We start from the raw sequence: 23,124 nt of genomic DNA on the forward strand, positions 1-23,124 counted from the left end.
ATGTATAATGAGGCCCTATAATATCTTACATGATACTGCAGGATGTATGATGAGGCCCTTTAATATCTTGCATGTTACTGCAGGATGTATAATGAGGCCCTGTAATATCCTACATGTTTCAGCAGGATGTATAACGAGGCCCTATAAAATCTTACATGTTTCTACAGGATGTATAACACGGCCCTATAATATCTTACATGATACTGCAGGATGTATAACAAGGCCCTATAATATCTTACATGTTACTGCAAGATGTTTAATGAGGCCCTATAATTTCTTACATGTTACTGCAGGATGTATCAAGGCCCTATACTTTCTTACATGATACTGCAGGATGTAACACAAGGCCCTATAATATCTTACATGATACTGCAGGATGTATAATGAGGCCCTCTAATATCTTGCATGTTACTGCAGGATGTATAACGAGGCCCTATAATATCTTATATGTTTCTGCAGGATGTATAAAGAGGCCCTATAATATCTTACATGTTACTGCAGGATGTATCCAGGGAGTTCCGGTATGACTCTGGAAATATCACACCGACTGGAAGATCTAATATCAGGTAATCAATATCACACCAACTGGAAGATCTACTATCAGGTAATCAATATCATACTGACTGGAAGATCTAATATCAGGTAATCAATATCACACAACGACTGGAAGATCTAATATCAGGTAATCAATATCACACCGACTGGAAGATCTAATATCAGGTTATCAATATCACACTGACTGGAAGATTTAATATCAGCTAATCAATATCACACCAACTGGAAGATCTAATATCAGGTAATTAATATCACACCAACTGGAAGATCTAATATCAGGTAATATCACACCGACTGGAAGATCTTATATCAGGTAATCAATATCACACTGACTGAAAGATCTAATATCAGGTAATCAATATCACACCAACTGGAAGATCTAATATCAGGTAATCAATATCACACCGACTGGAAGATCTAATACCAGGTAATCAATATCACACTGACTGGAAGATCTAATATCAGGTAATCAATATCACACCGACTGGAAGATCTAATATCAGGTAATCAATATCACACTGACTGGAAGATCTTATATAAGGTAATCAATATCACACCGACTGGAAGATCTAATATAAGGTAATCAATATCACACGGACTGAAAGATCTAATATCAGGTAATCAATATCACACCGACTGGAAGATCTAATATCAGGTAATCAATATTACACTGACTGGAAGATCTAATATCAGGTAATCAATATCACACCGACTGGAAGATCTAATATCAGGTAATCAATATTACACTGACTGGAAGATCTAATATCAGGTAATCAATATCACACTGACTGGAAGATCTAATATCAGGTAATCAATATCACACCGACTGGAAGATCTAATATCAGGTAATCAATATCACACCGACTGGAAGATCTAATATCAGGTAATCAATATCACACTGACTGGAAGATCTAATATCAGGTAATCAATATCACACCGACTGGAAGATCTAATATCAGGTAATCAATATCACACTGACTGGAAGATCTTATATAAGGTAATCAATATCACACCGACTGGAAGATCTAATATCAGGTAATCAATATCACATGGACTGAAAGATCTTATATCAGGTAATCAATATCACACCGACTGGAAGATCTAATATCAGGTAATCAATATTACACTGACTGGAAGATCTAATATCAGGTAATCAATATCACACCGACTGGAAGATCTAATATCAGGTAATATCACACCGACTGGAAGATCTTATATCAGGTAATCAATATCACACTGACTGGAAGATCTAATATCAGGTAATCAATATCACACTGACTGGAAGATCTAATATCAGGTAATCAATATCACACCGACTGGAAGATCTAATATCAGGTAATCAATATCACACTGACTGGAAGATCTTATATAAGGTAATCAATATCACACCGACTGGAAGATCTAATATCAGGTAATCAATATCACACGGACTGAAAGATCTAATATCAGGTAATCAATATCACACCGACTGGAAGATCTAATATCAGGTAATCAATATTACACTGACTGGAAGATCTAATATCAGGTAATCAATATCACACCGACTGGAAGATCTAATATCAGGTAATATCACACCGACTGGAAGATCTTATATCAGGTAATCAATATCACACTGACTGGAAGATCTAATATCAGGTAATCAATATCACACCGACTGGAAGATCTAATATCAGGTAATCAATATCACACTGACTGGAAGATCTAATATCAGGTAATCAATATCACACTGACTGGAAGATCTAATATCAGGTAATCAATATCACACCGACTGGAAGATCTAATATCAGGTTATCAATATCACACTGACTGGAAGATCTAATATCAGGTAATCAATATCACACCAACTGGAAGATCTAATATCAGGTAATCAATATCACACAGACTGAAAGATCTAATATCAGGTAATCAATATTACACCGACTGGAAGATCTAATATCAGGTAATCAATATTCATTGACTGGAAGATTTTATATCAGGTAATCAATATCACACCGACTGGAAGATCTAATATCAGGTAATTAATATCACACCAACTGGAAGATTTAATATCAGGTAATCAATATCACACCAACTGGAAGATCTTATATCAGGTAATCAATATCACACCAACTGGAAGATTTGATATGAGGTAATATCACACAGACTGAAAGATCTTATATCAGGAAATCAATATCACACCGACTGGAAGATCTAATATCAGGTAATCAATATCACACTGACTGGAAGATGTAATATCAGGTAATCAATATCACACTGACTGGAAGATCTAATATCAGGTAAACAATATCACAAGGACTGGAAGATCTAATGTCAGGTAATCAATATCACACCAACTGGAAGATCTAATATCAGGTAATCAATATCACACCGACTGAAAGATCTAATATCAGGTAATCAATATCACACCGACTGGAAGATCTTATATCAGGTAATCAATATTACACCGACTGGAAGATCTAATATCAGGTAATCAATATCACACCGACTGGAAGATCTAATATCAGGTAATCAATATCACACTGACTGGAAGATCTAATATCAGGTAATCAATATCTAACTGACTGCAAGATCTAATATCAGTTCTGTTGAATACAGTGTTGTATTTTCTTAATGTTTTAGATGGTCTACAATCAATATTCGAAGACAACTTTATAAAACTAGAGATATTTAAGTTTTGCAATTGGCATGATTGGCTGGTTGCTTACTGGGTGTTCAGACATTGAACATTGAATATAGAATATTCTGCTCTTATTGTGTTCTGAGAACTTTAAGCAGACAAGTTGGATAATGCTCTTTCACAGCGTACTCATGACTGAGCTTTAAAAACACATCTGTCTTCTTCTGTCCCTTTGACCCAGACAAAATGCATTTTATATGACTTCAATTGTACGTGTGAATAACCCAATGGAAAACAAGTGAGACAATAGAAGATGTGTACATGAGTTGTTCAATTAATTTAAAGACTGGCTTTATTATTTGAATAAATAAGCAACCAAAAATTTGTGGGATTCAAGTGCATTTTTAAAAGAGATAAATGAGTGTGATGTTTATTTATTTTTGAATCCATTGAGTGCTGGTTTATTAATGAAAGGTAAAAAACTCCATCTGCATGAGGATTTATGAGGGCTTCATTTAAACAAAATTTTAATTTCAAATTCTTACTTGAATTTTAATGTATTTTTACATAAATGCTTGGCAGTTGGTAGGAACAATATATTTTTTTCAAAATGTTATAATATTTATAATTATTTCTTCTCTTGCGATGCAAGTACATATTCTCTGGAAGAGGGCATATTTTGGTAAATTGTTAGGCCACATTTCCCCAAATTAAAGGTATACATTTTCTTTCAATAGAAAAAAAATTCTCCTTTAAAAACAACGGTTTTATTTTTATTTAAATAAAACAATTGCCTGCAGAAATAATGCGATTATATCATGGGCTGCTTCTTTTTCCAATAAGGATAACTTATTTAAATCAACTTATTATACATTATTATTTGTAAATTTAAAATATTTTTAAATTTTCCCCTGATATGGTATAGCGCATAAAAATTCCTTCCAATATTTCTGGAAGTGAGAAGATGCTCTGTGCAATGCTTACTTTTCACTGGTTTTCATACATGCTGAGGGTTTTGCATCCAATAGAAGAATACTCTTGGAAAACAGGGCTTAATACATGTGCATAAAGATGAGACCTTTCTTCTAAACTTGATTATTATGTCCCCCACTATAGTAGTGGGGGACATATTGTTTTTGCCCTGTCTGTTGGTTGGTTGGTCTTTTGGTTGGTTGGTTTGCGCCAACTTTTAACATTTGCAATAACTTTTGCAATATTGAAGATAGCAACTTGATATTTGGCATACATATGTTTCTCATGGAGCTGCACATTTTGAGTGGTGAAAGGTCAAGGTTAAGGTCATCCTTCAAGGTCAAAATTCAAATATATGGGTCAAAATCGCTCATTCAATGTACACTTTTGCAGTATTTCAATATTCAAGATAGCAACTTGATATTTGGCATGCATGTGTATCTCATGGAGCTGCACATTTTGAGTGGTGAAAGGTCAAGGTCATCCTTCAAGTTCAGATGTCAAATATATGTGGCCTAAGTCACTCATTTTATGAGTACTTTTGCAATATTGAAGATAGCAACTTGATATTTGGCATGCATGTGTATCTCATGGAGCTGCATATTTTGAGTGGTGAAAGGTCAAGGTCAAGGTCATCCTTCAAGGTCAGAGGTCAAATATATGTGGCCCAAATCGCTTATTTTATGAATACTTTTGCAATATTGAAGATAGCAACTTGATATTTGGCATGCATGTGTATCTCATGGAGCTGCACATTTTAGTGGTGAAAGGTCAAGGTCAAGGTCATCCTTCAAGGTCAAATATATGGGTCAAAATTGCTCATGTAATGTCACTTCTGCAATATTGAAGCTAGCAATTTTATATTTGAAATGCATGTGTATCTCATGGAGCTGCACATTTTGAGTGGTGAAGGGTCAAGGTCAAGGTAATCCTACAAGGTCAAACGTCATATAGGGGGACATTGTGTTTCACAAACGCATCTTGTTGCTAAGAAGAGACTCCCTTTTCAACATGCCCTTAAAGCTTTAAGTGTCGTCCCTGATCAGCCTGTGCGGACTGCACTGGCTGATCTGTGATAACACTTTATGCACATCAATTTTGCCGGGGTTTCCTAGATAACGGCTCATGTGTCCCCTTTCTACACAGGAATGACAGCACAGGCTCCAACAGTCCTCCAATAATGCGACACAACCGCCAGCCATTGCAACCCCTCAACAAGAGCATTAACTCTGCCTTTGAACCCTACGAGACGCCACCCAGCCCTAGAGACAGATTCGCCCCTCCATCAAGTCCTAAAGACAAGAACCAGCCCCCATTGAGCCCCAGGTTGATTAAACAAATATTTATTTTGTTATTCATAAATACTTTTAACCCTTTATCACTTAGATGCGTATCTTAACGCATTTGTAGTCCCTTAAAAAGTTAAATTTAATTAAATACCTTTCTTACTAGATTCAAGTTTAAAAGGCTTCATTTCCAACCCTTAGATACTGATGAGCAGCAAACAGCATAAAACCTGAACAGACTGCAAGTTACTCGCTGGCTGTTCTGGTTTTATGCTGTTTGCACATAGCCATTTTCACTTGGCTTCTTAGAGGGAAAGTGTTAAGCAAAGCAATACAAACATATATACTACTTTTGTTGACAAAATATGCCAAAGCAGGTAGACATTTGTTAATTGCTTAGCATTAAAACTGAAAAGAACAATTTGACAGAATTGAGAAAAAAGCATGAGGCTTATGCCATGTCTTTTTCTGAACCCCAGGTTATCAACAGGTTTACGAATTATGTCGAATCCGGACCACCGAGATCGAGCCCCGACCAGTCCAGGTGACATTGATCCTCCCAGCCCTCGCCTGCCTCGAGTGCCACCGCCTAGCCCCAACATGAGTAGGGAGAGGTTCGGGTCCACGGGTAGTCAGGGTAGCAGTCAGGACAGTGTCAAGGGAGTGCATGGGGCCCCTAAGTCACCCAACATGCTGAATATCAGACCTGGATTCCGGGTAGGACGCTGCTGTGTGACCCTTCTATTTGGCTGATGTGCTCCGTGCTATAATAGTCTTACAAATGTGCGGTGGTATTGGAAAATGGGGTTTAATGCATGTGTTTGAATTTTTTTAACCAGATTAGCTTAGGCATTGTGCATAGGCTAATCAGCGACAATATTTTTTGTCAGAACAAGATTTTCCATTTTATCGAAAATACACTTAAAGCACAAATGCATTAACCCTTTTTGCTCTGCATGAGGCTTAAATGCTTCTTTGCTTTGCTAGAATCCTGTAGTGGTGAATAGATTTGCTGGGCCATGTAAAGGGCAAAGGGGATTTTTCTCCCTTGAGGGGGTTCCAAAGTCACCCCCAATGGATTAAGGGAATTCTATACTTGTGCATAAAAACATTTAAATTTAAGATGCAATTGTTGCAGTTTTTTTCTCCATACTTGTTGTTTGTCAGGTCAGATTATTCATGTTATTCACATGCACACATTTTGTGGTTCCTCCATGCTATAAAAATATAATATGACACTTAATTTACAATATTTTTAAATTGGTCTAAAGGTTATATTTATGCCAAAAAAGCTACAACAGAATTGTGCGAATCTATTATTAAAATTCTTTTTCTGAATGAATGTTGTTTAAACTAAGGTAATTTTTAACTTAATATATAACCTTAAATGTTCTGCAAAATAAATTACCCTCGCTGTAGGAAAACTGGGTTTACATTTTTAAAGTGTCATCCAAGATTAGTATCAGTATCCGCGCAGGCTTGTCAGGGAAATATTTTCCACCTTATATGAATTTTGTCTAAGAAGAGAGTTCCTTTAAAAAAAAATACAAACAAGTGGAAAATGCTGTCCCTGATAGCCTTTGCAGACTGCACCAGCAATACACTTGAAATATATCCTGTTTTCCCAGACTGCACCAGCAATACACTTGCAATATATCCTGTTTTCCCATGCAGACTGCACCAGCAATACACTTGCAATATATCCTGTTTTCTCATGCAGACTGCACCAGCAATACACTTGCAATATATCCTGTTTTCCCAGACTGCACCAGCAATACACTTGCAATATATCCTGTTTTCCCATGCAGACTGCACCAGCAATACACTTGCAATATATCCTGTTTTCCCATGCAGACTGCACCAGCAATACACTTGCAATATATCCTGTTTTCCCAGACTTCACCAGCAATACACTTGCAATATATCCTGTTTTCCCATGCATACTGCACCAGCAATACACTTGCAATATATCCTGTTTTCCCATGCAGACTGCACCAGCAATACACTTGCAATATATCCTGTTTTCACAGACTGCACCAGCAATAAACATGCAATATATCCTGTTTTCCCTTTGCAGACTGCACCAGCAATACACTTGCAATATATCCTGTTTTCCCAGACTGCACCAGCAATACACTTGCAATATATCCTGTTTTCCCAGACTGCACCAGCAATACACTTGCAATATATCCTGTTTTCCCAGACTGCACCAGCAATACACTTGCAATATATCCTGTTTTCCCAGACTGCACCAGCAATACACTTGCAATATATCCTGTTTTCCCAGACTGCACCAGCAATACACTTGCAATATATCCTGTTTTCACAGACTGCACCAGCAATACACTTGCAATATATCCTGTTTTCCCAGACTGCACCAGCAATACACTTGCAATATATCCTGTTTTCCCAGACTGCACCAGCAATACACTTGCAATATATCCTGTTTTCCCAGACTGCACCAGCAATACACTTGCAATATATCCTGTTTTCCCAGACTGCACCAGCAATACACTTGCAATATATCCTGTTTTCCCAGAGGGGCTCAAATACTTTTCACCTAATGACTTGTTTGTCATTTTCTAATATTCCAGCCATTTTCTAAGATTCCAGTCCTTACCCAATATTCCAATTTACTTCACATTACAGACACTGCATTATTTGTTGTTTTCCAATAATCCAGTCATTTTCCAATATTCCAGTCATTTCCCAATATTCCAGCCATTTTCTAATATTCCAGCCATTTTCTTATATTCCAATAATTGTACAATCTTCCAATCATATTTTGATAGTCCAGCTAATCAATTGGTATGTCATTTTCCAATATTCCAAACATTTTATGAAACTCCAGACAATTCTTGTTTGTCATTTTCCAAATATTCCAGACAATCCATTGTTTGTCATTTTCCAAATATTCCAGACAATACATTGTTTGTCATTTTCCAAACATGCCAGACAATGCCTTGTTTGTCATTTTCCAAATATTCCAGACAATACCTTGTTTTTCATTTTCCAAATATTCCAGACAATGCATTGTTTGTCATTTTCCAATATTCCAGACAATATTTTGTTTGTCATTTTCCCAATATTCCAGACAATACCTTGTTTGTCATTTTCCAAATATTCCAGACAAATCATTGTTTGTCATTTTCCAATATTCCAGACAATACATTGTCCTTTTCCAATATTCCAGACAATGCAGTCAGATCCGTCTGACAACAGGATTCCAACAACAGACAACCGTGTTAATAGTCCGTCCTCCTTGATATCCACTCTTAGCAATGACATCACGGACTTTGCTCACAGCGCTTCAAACACCCTCTCAGAGTTCTTTGGTAGGTCATGTCTAAAAGTGTCTAGCTTTTATTTGTGGCATCTATGTTGTGGAGTATGGAAGTTTTGTTTTTGTTGCACAGTACATTTCTGTCACCCTTTTGAAGGAATATTAATGTTTAGGGAAAAATTGCAAAACTAATTGTCAGAAAAACAATCTCTTAAGACCTTGTAGATCAAAATGAGGAGAATAAAGAAGATTGTACAGATTTCACAAATATTCCAGGCTTATTTTGTATCTCTATAAAAAGTAAGGGTAACAAAACATTTGTGTTATTTGTAGCCTTTTGTTCAGAGATTCATCATGCACATTTTGAAAGTGTTTTCAAACGACAGATTTTAAACAAAGAGTTAATGATAGATGAGTGAGATTCTAAATGTTTTATTCTAACACAAGTTTGTTTTGTTGAAAGGAACGTGTGAAGAATGTTGTGATTTTATAATGAAAATTTAAGACGAATAAGATTCTTAATGTTTTGTTCTAACAAAGGTTTGATTTGTTGTAATGAACATGTCAAGAAAGTTGTGATTTTAAAAGAAACAATAAATGTTGATATCTGCCATTTTCAGATGAAGGTATACAAATCATCACCACTGGTATTGAATATAACGACCTTTTCAGATTCTTTTGAATGTTTATTCTGTTACCAAAATGCATGATGGTAATGAAGGAACTGGTTTTGGTCAGACATTTAAAAAGGTTATTTGGAGTTAAAAAACACAAAAAAATCAGTCAGTCTGTTGTAGACAATCATTGCATCTGAAAACTGAAAAGGTTTGCAAGTTCCTGTTATATCATGGAACCAAATGCCAACCATAATAAAGCATTGACTAATCAAATTATCCAGATTCATTAACCTTTTCATACAATTTAATTATGACTACAGAATAATTTTTCTTAAGTTTCAACAGTTGGAAAAAAAAAGTGAGTGTCTCACTGTGATGCTTGGTATTTTGTTACATGGTTGCCATGTTACCGATTACAGTATTTAATAATTGCTTTTCCATCTAACCTCAAAAAAGGCAGTTATATTTAACAGTTTGATGCTCGGTTATTGGCTATTATCATTAAAAATAAGTTTGTTTCAATACAAAATTTACCAATGCTTTTGCTGCTTTCATTTATTGACCTGCAGGTCTTAACCGCATGCTAAACCCCAACAGAAACGTTTGAATGGCTTAAACAACTGCAGGCATGAACTATGTGTTTAATATCTACTGTATTATATACAAAACATTGCTTATAATTTCACTCTTGATCTTTCCCTATGATAATTGGTGCTTTCCAGACTTTGAGAAATTATAATAGAAGTGTAATTTCATTGGTCCTTAGTTGGCTTATTAATTATAATGAAATCATAATTGTATCTGCCAGTTTTGACAGTATAAAATGTAGTGACATCGGAAAAACATGGGTAGCAATGATGGTCCTTTGTTGTAAACTTCTCAGAAGCTTTATTGCTACAGATTTACCATATAAGCTGTAACAATGCACCCTCTCTCTCTGAAAATTTATATATTTAAATAAATGATGAACAAGAATTTAAGTAATGTTTTAAATGTTTGCAGCAACAAAGGTTGAGAAAGGTTTTTATTTAAGAGTAATTAAAGGGACCTTTTCACAGATTTTTTCAGATATTGAAGTTGGTTATTAAATGCTTTATATTGATAAATGTAAACATTGGATCTAAAAAGCTTCAGTACAAAACAAGAATAAAATTAATCAAAGAAAACAAAGTAACCCTCAACTGGGCTCGAACCACTGACCTCTGGAGTAATAGTCTAACGCTTAGACCACTCGGCCATCCATGCTCATACAATAAGTGATATATTTTATACTTTATATAAGCAATCCTTGTAGTGTCACAAAATATAACAACAGAACTCTCCAAATTATTCAATCGTTTCGCGTTGAAACGCTTTATAATTTTCAGGTTTTTAAATCGTCAATAGATGCAAATAATGGATATTTTAGAACATGGTAAATGTTGAGTATTACTGTTTCCTCACAAATATTATAACTACAACGAAGATTTTCGAACCTGATCTTTTTGTTTTTGTTTTGTCCGGTAACCAAAATGTGAAAAGGTCCTTTTAATATTGCATTCAGCAAATATGTCACTGTTTGGGAAATTTATTGTTTAGCCATACATGCCAGACGTACTGATTTCGGGGAGACAGTCCCAGTTTTTGGGTGTTTGTTATATGAGAAAATTTGTCCCGACATGGTAAAAAACGCCTTATGTTCTATAGGATCCCATTAAAATTGACTATTCTAACTCTGTCTGGCTTAAATACTATCGATTATCCCTTTATTGCAAACTATTAACAAACGCTTTCTACAACTCAAGTGCACCAGTGTTGTTTTTGACAACTTATCAGCAATTTATTGGCAAATTATTGAATTTATTAGGCATTCAAACCATTGTGTTTTTATGATAAGGGTCACTTATTGCTATAGATAGATGCATCTTAGTGATTTTAAAGTTAATCCACGATTGGTTGAATAAAATCAGTGATTGATAACCGCACATGGCATTAAACGATTTACACAATTTGGGCCTCTGTCCTGATTGGCTGTCAAATAGAGGCATACCCAACATTTCACTTTATGAAGTCATCCATTTAGTACACATGTATGTTTACTTCCAGAAAATGGAGAAAGTTTGTGTTAATGAAATTCTTAAACACATTTATCACCAATATTGGCTAGAAATTTTAAGTTTTTGCAAGTTATATACTGATTACTGACTACAGTAAAGGTAGCATGATTTATCATTATAAAGTTGTCCTGCTTTTTGGTCAAATGTCTCAACATTTTTTAATGGAATATCCTGATTTGGACCTGAACAATTCTGGCATGTATGGTTTAGCATGTTTTCAGCTTTTCATTCATTCAAATCTGCCTTGACTATATCTTTAAAACACATTTTATTTGTATTTTGTCATTAAGACAATGCTATCTTAAATTGATTTGGACATTAAGATTACTGTGCAATAAAACATAAGGCCATGATAGATGAAACTTTCTTTTCCTAATACAATATAAGTTGAATAACTTAATAAACCCAATTATTGTTATCTGGTTGTTTGAGTATTTCTTTTATTGTATAGTTATTATTAAGTATATTAAGATACAAATCAATAACTACCATTTTTAAAACACTAAATATATATAATATAGATGTTCACTACCTACAGGAATATTTCAAACATAAATGACTAAATCAATGGTTGCTTTTGTTTGACCATTTGTTCTAGGTTTTGCAAGTAAGCCCTCAGGTAAAGTAGCTTAATAATTGTTAGAACTCTGCGTGGGTTGAGTAACTTTCAAACGTTATAAAGAAGCCAATACTCAGAAACATGCATTGTTTTATTGCATTTTGTTTTAGTTCAACTCAATGTTTTTAGGTTTTTTAAACAAAAAAAACAATATTTAAATGTTCAGTAGGACTAAGGAGTGATTTGCAACTATTACTACAGAAACAGCGGCTCAAGATCAAGGTCACACTAAGAGGTCAAATGTCAAGTTTGGCCATAAAGCAGATTGAAATTTGCTGTCTCGTTCATAACTTTGCCATATATATTGATGGATTTGAAAATGACGTTGCAAAAATGCAATCCATCTTTGTTGCATGTACCACTTTTCTCCCTTCTTTACAGGTCAATGTTGCTTTTAGAGTTTAAAGGTCAAATTTGTCAGTAAAACAGCATGTCAACACCGTAAATTTGTCCTTCATCATGCTTTTTAAAAGTACTAACAACAAATTACCGCCATGAGAAAAGAGCATTTCATACTTTAAATCTGTCTTTCTACCTCAGAAGTCAAGGTCACATCTAGAGATCACAGGTCAAATGTGGCTATAAAAAAGATTGTCTCTTTTGTATTTTTGTCATTGGTCATGCATTTTAAAAACAAATTACCATTAATGACTTTCATTGTTACATGACCTCAAAGGTCACGGTCGCTCTTACAGGTCAGAAGTAAAATTTGGCATTGAGCAATTTGTTTTTGACAAAAGAATGTTTTGAGACATAACTGGATTTCGGGAGCATTTGCGCCCTATAGATACATGTATTGTAATGTGTTTATTTTCAAAATAAACAAAGGGCAATTGAAGATTTTTCTGAGTTCATTTTAAAAATGAACAACATAATAGCAGACAATAACAGCGATGTCATGAAAACAAACAAAATGACCTCATTATGCTGTGCTTGACAGCTTTATCCCAGCAATTCTGAAATTATGCTTTAATGTTTATATTTTAGGGTTTTATTTTGACAATGCAGGCTTGTTGATGGGATAGATTAATGTTCTTTTATGGAATTGTTTTACAACGTTGTTTGCTGAACACATACATATACCATAGAAAAGTGTTTGGCTCTGTCATTAATTAAAACTTTATTTTATGTCAATGAAAGATTTAAAGTTTGTGTTGTTGTTTTTTTTTATATATTTTTTTTTATTTTTGTTGGTTTTGGTTACATTTAGTTTGAATATGTTGATTTTGTATACTTCTATTGTTTTTTGTTTATTCTTCATTCATCACTCATATAAGTGATCTTTAATTACTTTAATTGTGCTGATATACTCATAAATGGTGTTGAATTTCTGTGTATTGGTTGCTTTATGGTATTTATTGCTATTGCTTTAGATCGTTTTTTTTTCTGGCTCAAAATTTGTACTTTGGTGCTTTTCTAAAAATCTTGGCAAACACATAATAAAGATACCTGTGATGAGTATTTTTAACCAGTGATTTATTGTAAGAGAATATTAACAAGTGACCAATAGGTTATTTCACATTCTTTAGATTTTATGATTATATAAAACAAAACTAAGCATAATTAAAGATTGTTTAAATGTTTTTCACATTTGACAAAACTATATATTTTGAAGACATAAAGGTTTTAACAGCCTTGATCTTGAAATTGATCCAATTTAAATCTGGTGTTTGGACTATTGTCATAAATAAGATTATAAAAAGAGACATTCCGAATCTATTGACCGTTTTCCAATTTAAGGGTCTAAGACCAGTGCGGCGCCAAACCCCAGCCCACCAGTCCCTACCAACCCTGGGCCCCAGTCCCATCAGAAGCCCTCCCCCAAGCCCTTTGCCCCCCTGGGTAACAGGAAAGCCCTTGTGGAGAAATCTGGGCTTGTAAAACACTCGACCCATCGCAAACCGAGCAAAGAGAAGGAAAAGAAAACTGAGAGCAAGGGGTTGTCCAACAGGTCGGCGTGAGTTAACATTTCTACTTACTATGCTGCATTGTAGGAAAACTGGTCTTAATGCATGCAAAAAGGGTTGTCCCAGATTAGCCTGTGAAGTCCACACAGGCTAATAGTTGATGACACTTTCAGGATTTTTGCTAAGAAAAGACTTCCTTTAAATAAAAAACAACAAGAAAAGCGGAAAGTGTTATCCCTGATAAGCCTTTTTGCTCATGCACTAAGCACTGTTTTCCCAGAACACGATTTGTTTAAACTTATAAAGTAAAGAATTCATGTGATGGTGACATATAGGAATTACTTTTTGTTAAGGCACAACACCAGTGTAATATATTTGTGCAGATAATAACTTGATGACTTCATTACTTTGCATGATGTCATTATAAAATATTAGGGGAGTATTTATAGGTATTCAAGAAAGGTTAAGTTTTGTTTTCAGCATTGTTGTTTTTAATACGCTTTGAGTTATGCCCCTTTTGGCAACAGATTTGATAATAAGAGTTCCAGTGCCACTTGCACATTTGAAATCTAGCTATTGAAGTCAATTGACAATGAATGTATTTTGAACAACCTGATATTTTCCCATCATTTCACATCAATTGAATTTACACTTAACAGTAATCTTACAGTTTAAGTGTATAGTGTTGTCCCAGATTAGCCTGTGTGTACTGCACAGGCTAATCTGGGACAACACCTTACTCACATGCCAATTTCAGTGAGAACCAGCAGTTCTTGAAGGAGGTGGTTGCCAGTGTCCTGGATGGACAGGGCATCAGCTGGCTCAAGATGGGGCGGGTCAAGAAACTGCTGGAGGACGAGAACTATCGGAACTTCATGGTGTCCAGGCTCAACAAGAACCTGGATAAGAAGCTGTGCGATGATGATTCCCATATTGAAGACGTGGTTAGGGCAATTACATATATTTAATGATACTTTACTTAAACATTTTTTCATAATGATAAGCATATTGAATATGTCTTAATGGCAATTACACTTTTACATGTTTTATTGTGATTGGCGTATTAATTATGTGAGAGGGAAATTACACTAGTACATTAATTATGATAATTGGCGAATAAATTATTTGGTGAGGGAAATTATACTTTATTAATTTTTTATGATGATTGGCGTATTGATTTTCTACTTTTACTTTGTGTTGATGATGATTGGTATAACTATTGAGGATGTGATAAGGGCAATAACTCTTACTTTGTGATGATTAAGGTATTGAAAATATTAGTGCACTAACTGTTTCTTTATGAATTTTGACTTATTGATGGGGGGATATGGAAGATTACTCTTTCTGTTCCTAAGTTTTGGTTATTTGTAATCTTTAAGAATTGAGCGAGGGATTTTTATGATGAAGTGTTGACTTCTATGTTATTTTATATTTATAAGTGACTGTTTTTTATTCGTTTATAACTGTGAGTTTTAATCCGCACAATTTGCACTTAATAAATCAAAATCAAATTTAGGTGTTTTATTTTGAACCAATCTGTGCTTCAAATTCAAAGCCTTTTATAAAGCTCTCAAATGCCACCACTTATGAGTCCCAATGTGGGAAACAGGGCTTAATGAATGTGCTTAAAATATTGTTCCACATTAGCCTGTGTTACCTGGACAGGCTAATCATAGAGAATTCTTTCTTAATCAGGGACAACACCTTTTGCTGTTATTCATTATCAAATTTTAAGGAAGTCTTCAAAACAAAAACCTGTCTAGGCAGAAAGAGTTATCCCAGATTTTCATGTGTGGAATGGTCATATAATTTAAGTTTCAGACAATATTGAAAGCTAAGCTAATAGGCCTAAGCTATAACTTGCTTTTTCAGCCAATCTCAAATGAATAACATACATATGTCGTTTCAGCCACTAATAAATTCCTTAGCTGTCATTGCCATGCATTTTCAGCCAATCTCTAAAGCTGTATATAAGGGTATGCTGTCTTTGCTGAAAGCGTACGTGCATGGCCTAGAGACCACATTCCAGAACTATGGTATCGGAGGAATGGCCAGCGCCTTCATGGTCCTTGAGATAGCTCACACGCACCACTGGGCCAGGGAAAACTCAAGCAGTAACAAGAGCGATGCATCCATCACTCCTGAGGTACGGTCCAAGAAATAAACAAATGAGCCGCATTCTGCGAAAACTGGGCTTAATGCATGTTTGTGAAGTGTCCTTTCAGATCTCATATGACACTATCTGCCTTGACTGGATTTTCGTTTAGGAGAGATTTCCTTTAGAAGGATGATTCTATAAAGCTGGAAAGTGTTGTCTTGATTAGCCTGTGTGAACTGCACAGTCTAATCTGGCACAAGACTTTACTCACATGCTATAAGCCCAGTTATCCAAGAACGCAGCTCAAATGGTATTATTTTGTAAAAAATATAAGAAAACATTGGTTGTTTCTTTAATTGTTTTTTTGCTAGATGATTGTACTGACACTATAATCAGACATTAAGATAATTGACTTAATTGCATGCAAATATTCTGCATTTGTACTTAGAATGGTTGCTCGAGTCTGGACTGAATGGTACGAGTGCATTATTGTTATAACCCAGCCTTACATGATTGCAAAGCTTGCACGCCACTCTTTTAAAAGAAACAAGCGTTGTATTCAACATCCAAATCTTAGACTTAAGAGTAAAGAATAGACTTAGAACCAAGAAAATACATTAAGCGTTTTCAATATATACATGCTTAAAATTTTGCTTATTGCATAAATAATTTTAAAGAATGAATAATTTTGTCATTAGTGGAATTTTGAACTGTATTATGCCATGGGACAAAAAAGTTTCAAGACTATTCTTTAATTTTAGACTTAAGTCAAAGAATTTGTTGGTGAATACGGGTCCAGGTAAATAGTTCATAATAGGTTAGTGTTGAACACAGATAGGTTAATTTAACAAGGCTTAGAAAACCTGAACATTGATTTTTGGCATTCATCAGGTTGTCTTTTCATGCCAATTCTAAACCTATTTTGTTTCATGATTTGGTTAACATACACATGAAAATTGCAGAAAATTAGATGATGTCATGAAATAAAGAATATGATGTCATTCTTCTGTGTGTGACAATATTATTCCTGCAATGTTGAAATAAAATGTACCTCCTTGGGGTCTATTTTGAAAAACATATGACAGATGTTGGGAAAACATAACAATAAAGAATGTATGTATGTGAATGAGCTCTGCATCCTTGCATGTGATGACTAACTCCTTGTAGCTCAACTCTCCGTACGGGAGTCAGGAAAGCTTGTCCATCAAGGGAGAGCACTCACCCAGGAATCCAGAATCCCAAAGTTTGAATGAGGAACACATGGTTGCTGCCCTTGGTAAATAATTATAATGTGAACTTGTGACTTGTTTAGTTAGTAAGTTTTTGTTTGTGTTTTTATTTTGTTGCTGCTTAAACATTTGTCAAAAGTTTGTGAATTTCCCATTTTTATTTTTCGCATAATTGGGACTAACGTGAGAATTTTAAGATAAGTATATTCTTAACTCATGTTTTATTGATTTAACATGGTATTTTATTAAATACTAGTACGTAAAAGATTAAAAACATATTGCTTTATTATCTATGTGTTTAGATTCTGCCATAACTGCTTATGAATGTTTCGAAGAAGTCTACTTTTAATCTTGCGCGAATCATAGATAAGATGTATGACATCAGTACTTTTAATTCTTAGTAAGTGTTTAACTTCTGTCTTAATGTCAAAACAAATGTTCTCCTTTTTTCTTTGTTTTTCTTTTCTTTTTGTTTCCTTTTCATGTTGTTATTAGAAATCATATCCAGTTGTATAAAAAAAAAGATCCACTACTAATCTTTGATAATACGCTTCAGTTGCTATAGCTAGATTTTTGCTTGAGCCTTTGTGATTTGTGCTCTTAACAATTTGAACAAACTGTCCTCTGTAAAATTTCACACAATGGTCAGTTAAAGACTGTAGAAAAAGCTAAGATAATACAGTATTACTAATTTAACCCTTTCCCACTCAGAGGCAAAGTAAAAATTGCAATGTGCAAACAGCATAAAACCTGAACAGCCTGCAAGTAACTCACAGTCTGTTCAGGTTTTATGCTGTTTGCTGCTCATCAGTATATTAGGGTTGGAAATAAAGCCTTTAAAACTTGAATCTAGTAAGAAAGGTCATCAATTAAATTTAACTTTCTAAGGGACTACAAACACGCCAAAATACATATCTACATGGTAAATGGTTAAATAGGTGAACACATAGTTAACGTCATGAGGTATGATCAGTAAATTATATACTGCCTTTATCTAAGATAGATTTATTTAATTCAATTCTTTACTGTTACTACAGTAGCTTTTGTAAAGTTGGAAAACCTGACATAAAACCTTCAAAAAAACCAGCATGTAAACACTGAATATACTCACATGTGCATCACACTATTATCAAATAAGTTCTTACCTCCAAAATCATAACAAAAATGTGTGTTGCTTTGCCTTTTTGTGGGTGTGTCACCAATCCTGCATTATATGTCAATCAAACCCACAGGATCCGCCCAGCCAGTTAGCTCCTCTCTCAATGGGTTTCACATCACCAACTCTTCCTGCAATGGAGGTCCACATAATCCTAGCATACACCCATCCGTTGGGGCAAACGCAGGTAACCTTGCTACACATGAAGCATCATTAAAGAGGGTCTTTTAATTTGTTTATGCTAGTTTTTATGCTCGTATCCATTTGAAATAATATTGTTTTGGTTTGCATATTTTTTCTTTTTGATCTTTGAATGAGGTATTATTGAGTTTTGCTGCAAGTTTTGGGAGCATTGAAATACCAAAGGAAATATAAATTTTAAAAAGTGTTGTTTTTTTCCCCAAAAGGATAGGGAGGCAGTAAGCATAACACTAGTCTGTCTGTTGGTTCGAATGTATATACCTATGCTTGTGTTTTCCAATCTCTAACTCTTGGGGGGATCTGACTCCAACCTTCACAGTCTTAATGTGTGGACTTTTGGCTCTTTGTAATTTTTTAACTATTGAACATAAACTGGGGATTTCTGAAATTGCTTGTTTTTAACTCCTCTTCAACTACTGGATGAATCGTGCTCAAACTTTCACAGTTAAATCACCAAAAGGCTTATATATTAAGGAAGGAACTTTAAATGCACCAAGTTTTTGCACAATTCTGGCCTTGTGTCTGTTTTTATGCCCCCGGATCGAACGATTGGGGGTATATTGTTTTTGGCCTGTCTGTCTGTCTGTCATTCATTCATTCATTCATTGTGTGTGTCCCAAAACTTTAACCTTGGTTAAAGTTTGATAACTTACGCAATATTGAAAAGAGCAACTTCATATTTGGCATGCATGTGTATCTCACTGAGCTGCACATTTTGAGTGGTGAAAAGTCAAGGTCAAGGTCATCCTTCCAAGGTCAAAGGTCAAATATCATTGTATTTTTCTGTCCTAAAACTTTAATCTTCATTAAAGTTTGGTCATAACCTTTTGAATATTGAAGATAGCAACTTGATATTTGGCATGCATTTGTATCTACTGGAGCTGCACATTTTGAGTGGTGAAAGGTCAAGGTCATCGTTCAAGGTCAAAGGTAAAATTTATGGCTTCAAAGCGGCGCAACAGGAGGCATTGCGCTTCTGACAAACACATCTCTTGGTCCACTATGGAATATACATGCTAGGTATATTTATGCCCCCCTTCGAAGAAGAGGGGGTATATTGTTTTGCACGTCAGTCCGTCCGTATGTCCGTCCGTATGTTCGTCCACCGGATGATAACTCAAGAACGCTTAGGCCTAGGATCATGAAACTTCATAGGTACATTGATCATGACTGGCAGATGACCCCTATTGATTTTGAAGTCACTTGGTCAAAGGTCAAGGTCTCAGTGACTCGTTCTTGGATGCAGTTTAGGACCACGTTTGCAGATTATATTATGTACTGTTGTCCTGGGGTCTCCGTCCCCATCAGATGGTTTCCGGATGATAACTCAAGACTAATTACGCCTAGGGTCATGAAACTTCATAGGTTCATTGATCATGACTGGCAAATGACCCCTATTGATTTTCAGGTCACTAGGTCAAAGGTCAAGGTCACAGTGAATCGAAATTGTAAAATGGTTTCCGGATGATAACTCAAGAACGCTTACGCCTAAGATGATGAAACTTCATAGGTACATTGATCATGACTGGCAGATGACACCTATAGATTTTCAGGTCACTAGGTCAAAGGTCAAGGTCATAGTGACTTGAAACAGTAAAATGGTGTCCGGATGATAACTCAAGAATGCTTACGCCTAGGATCATGAAACTTCATAGGGACATTGATCATGACTGGCAGATGACCCCTATAGATTTTCAGGTCACTAGGTCAAAGGTCAAGGTCACAGTGACTCGAAAGAGTAAAATGGTTTCCGAATGATAACTCAAGAATGCTCACGCCTAGGATCATGAAACTTCATAAGTACATTGATCATGACTGGCAGATGACCCCTATTGATTTTCAGGTCACTAGGTCAAAGGTCAAGGTCACAGTGACAAAAAACGTTATCACACAATGGCTGCCACTACAACTGACTGCCCATATGGGGGCATGCATGTTTTACAAACAGCCCTTGTTTGTTCAAACTTTTAAAGCTGCAACTAGCTTTGTTTTAGATTATGGCCTTTTTTCTGTGTTTTTTTTACTATTTATACCATTGTTTCACTATGAAATATAAAGTTCCCAATTTTGTGAATGGAACTTGTGTTTACCTGCATGGTTGATTTTATTCATACTTTTAACAGTTGAATAACCTTTGTGTGTTGATGATCTTAATGAAAGGAGTTTTGGATGCAACCAGCTTTGGCTTAATGATGTCTTTGTCGTTTTGTCAACTGTAGAATACATAGTAGATTCATCTTTGTCTAAACTTGTGTCATGGGGCATCTGTGTCTGTGATACATTTCTAGTTAAAGTCATTTTAAAGATTATAACATTTATTATGATGTTATTGAATTTCTTCAATTTCATCAGTGTTATTATAATTTGATTGTTTACACATAAATGGCATCACTATTTTTTAATGTGGACCAGTACATTCTGTGTGCATTTTATGTTCATAACTCTCTCTTCCCATGTGAATGTTATGTATTGCTTGATTTGTTCTGCTTAGTTTGTTGCTTATCTGTTAGCTTGTTTGCCTGTAGTAAACTTCTACTTATGTTGGTCAATTTTTTGCACTGCTTTCTATCATTAAAAATATTGTAAAAGGTTTGCTTTCTCTTGAAGCAAAGAAAGCCTGTTTATTAAACTGCTCGTGTCATTCATGTTAAGTTATTAATGCAATTTACTACATTAGTTAATATTAAAATTTCATATATTGCTTTTTCAAGTGGTACACTGAATTAGACATTGACACATGATCCCTCTTGTATCGTTTTAAATAATTGGGCCATGCTCTGTAAAAAAGGAGATTAATGCATGTGTGTAAAGTGTGGCTGCAGATTAGCCTGTGCAGACAGACTACACTTTCCTCTTGTATGGTATTATATATATAATCTTTTCTTGGCAAAAATCGAATTTAGGCGGAAAGTGTCATCTGTGTTTAGCCTGTGCGGACTTTACCCTGGTGCATTAAACCCCCTTTTCACAGAGCACTGCCCAAATAGATTATTTATAAGAAATTATTATTATTATTGTAGATCTGTCCTTTTCATATAAAAGCTGAAGATAAAGATATATATTATTAAACTTAAATGTTTTGACCTAAGGCTCAACAGTAATTGTCAATGGTGACGAATTTGAAAACATCGAGATGGTGGGAAACACAGTGGCGGATGACAATCCCTACAAGCTTCCTTGGAATGCCACCTTCCCCACCCACCACGCCCCAGACATGAACCGAAATCTTGTCGCACACCCCCACAAGTGTGACATTGTCATCACGGGCTCTGTTGACGACAACAAGAACCACTGCAGCGAGGGGTTGCCTCCCTTACACATAGAGTCCCCACCGGCTGACCAGGTAATTAGTTTATTTGTAATCTTTTAAGAATGAGTAGTGAGGTATTTTTATGATGTACTATTGACTTCTTTCGTATTTTATATATATATATATATAAGAGTTCTTTCTTCAATGATTTCTTCAAATTTAAATCAAATACATGATTATTTTATGTTAATATTTAACTTATCATAATTTTGTGTTAATATTTGACTTATTATAATTTTGTGTTAATATTTGACTTCTCATAATTTTGTGTTAATATTTGACCAGGACGTGATGCTGGAGATGGTGAAGAACAAGGGCCTCATGAAGACGAGTAAAATTGACCAGCGAGTCAGCAGCATTGATTCAGAGATTTCCGAGGCAAGTACTTATAACCATTTAACTGGGCTTTATGCATTTGCGTAATGTGTCATCCCAGATTTGCCTGTGCAGTTCATACTGGCAAATCAGGTTTTACACTTTCTGCCCTTCTGGCGATGCACAGGAGTCACTCCTCGAAATTTTGCACGAGACCAACTAGAGCTTTACCCTTTACCCCTAAGATGAGCTGTTTGATGCATTTTTAGTCCCTTTAAATTCAAATTTAATTTAAGACCTTTCTTACATGTATAAACTTTTAAAGGCTTCACTTCCAACCCTAAAATATTGATGAACAGTATACACCATAAGACCTGAAGAGCCTGTGAGTGACTTGCAGGCTGTTTTAGTTTTATGCTGTTTGCAAATGCGGTTTAAACTTTGCTTCTAAGCAGGCAAGTACCCTCAAAAGCGTCGCCTCTGACAAAAGTGTCGTGCGCTGTGGCGGGGAGAGAAGGCGGTCCGCAATAAACCACCACTCTATTCGGGGCTTTGTTTCTGACTCAGAAAGTGAAATAGTCTCGGTTCGTTGATTTTTTCTTCTCCCATACCCATACCCATACCCAGACACACAGCCCGGTGTTTTGTTCCCAGCTCGCATGAGATATTGTGGTTTTCCTGGTCAATACATTATGATGCAGCTCTGTTTAACCCTTTACCACTTAGATATGTATTTTGACGTGTTTGTAGTCCCTTAGAAAGTTATATTAAATTAAAGGCCTTTCTTACTAGACCCAAGTTTTTGGTTCCAACCCTTTGATACTGATGAGCAGCAAACAGCATAAAACCTGAACAGACTGCGA

General features: G+C 35.3%; 1 protein-coding gene across 1 annotated transcript in view; it reads left to right on the forward strand.

Moving 5' to 3' along the window:
- Positions 1-23,124, forward strand: part of LOC127850870 (MAP kinase-activating death domain protein-like) — a 137,422-nt gene that overhangs the window by 63,609 nt on the left and 50,689 nt on the right. Inside the window, exons 14-26 of the mRNA XM_052384223.1 lie at positions 502-566; positions 5,291-5,470; positions 5,910-6,147; positions 8,624-8,765; positions 12,025-12,045; positions 13,786-14,002; positions 14,710-14,896; positions 15,904-16,098; positions 17,218-17,326; positions 18,512-18,622; positions 21,726-21,979; positions 22,232-22,324; positions 22,717-22,845. Coding sequence (XP_052240183.1) covers positions 502-566; positions 5,291-5,470; positions 5,910-6,147; positions 8,624-8,765; positions 12,025-12,045; positions 13,786-14,002; positions 14,710-14,896; positions 15,904-16,098; positions 17,218-17,326; positions 18,512-18,622; positions 21,726-21,979; positions 22,232-22,324; positions 22,717-22,845 — 1,941 coding nt within the window. The remainder of the gene's footprint in view (positions 1-501; positions 567-5,290; positions 5,471-5,909; positions 6,148-8,623; positions 8,766-12,024; positions 12,046-13,785; positions 14,003-14,709; positions 14,897-15,903; positions 16,099-17,217; positions 17,327-18,511; positions 18,623-21,725; positions 21,980-22,231; positions 22,325-22,716; positions 22,846-23,124) is intronic.

This window comes from Dreissena polymorpha, chromosome 1 (genome assembly GCF_020536995.1).
Source record: "Dreissena polymorpha isolate Duluth1 chromosome 1, UMN_Dpol_1.0, whole genome shotgun sequence".
In the NCBI taxonomy this organism is placed as follows: Eukaryota; Metazoa; Mollusca; class Bivalvia; order Myida; family Dreissenidae; genus Dreissena; species Dreissena polymorpha.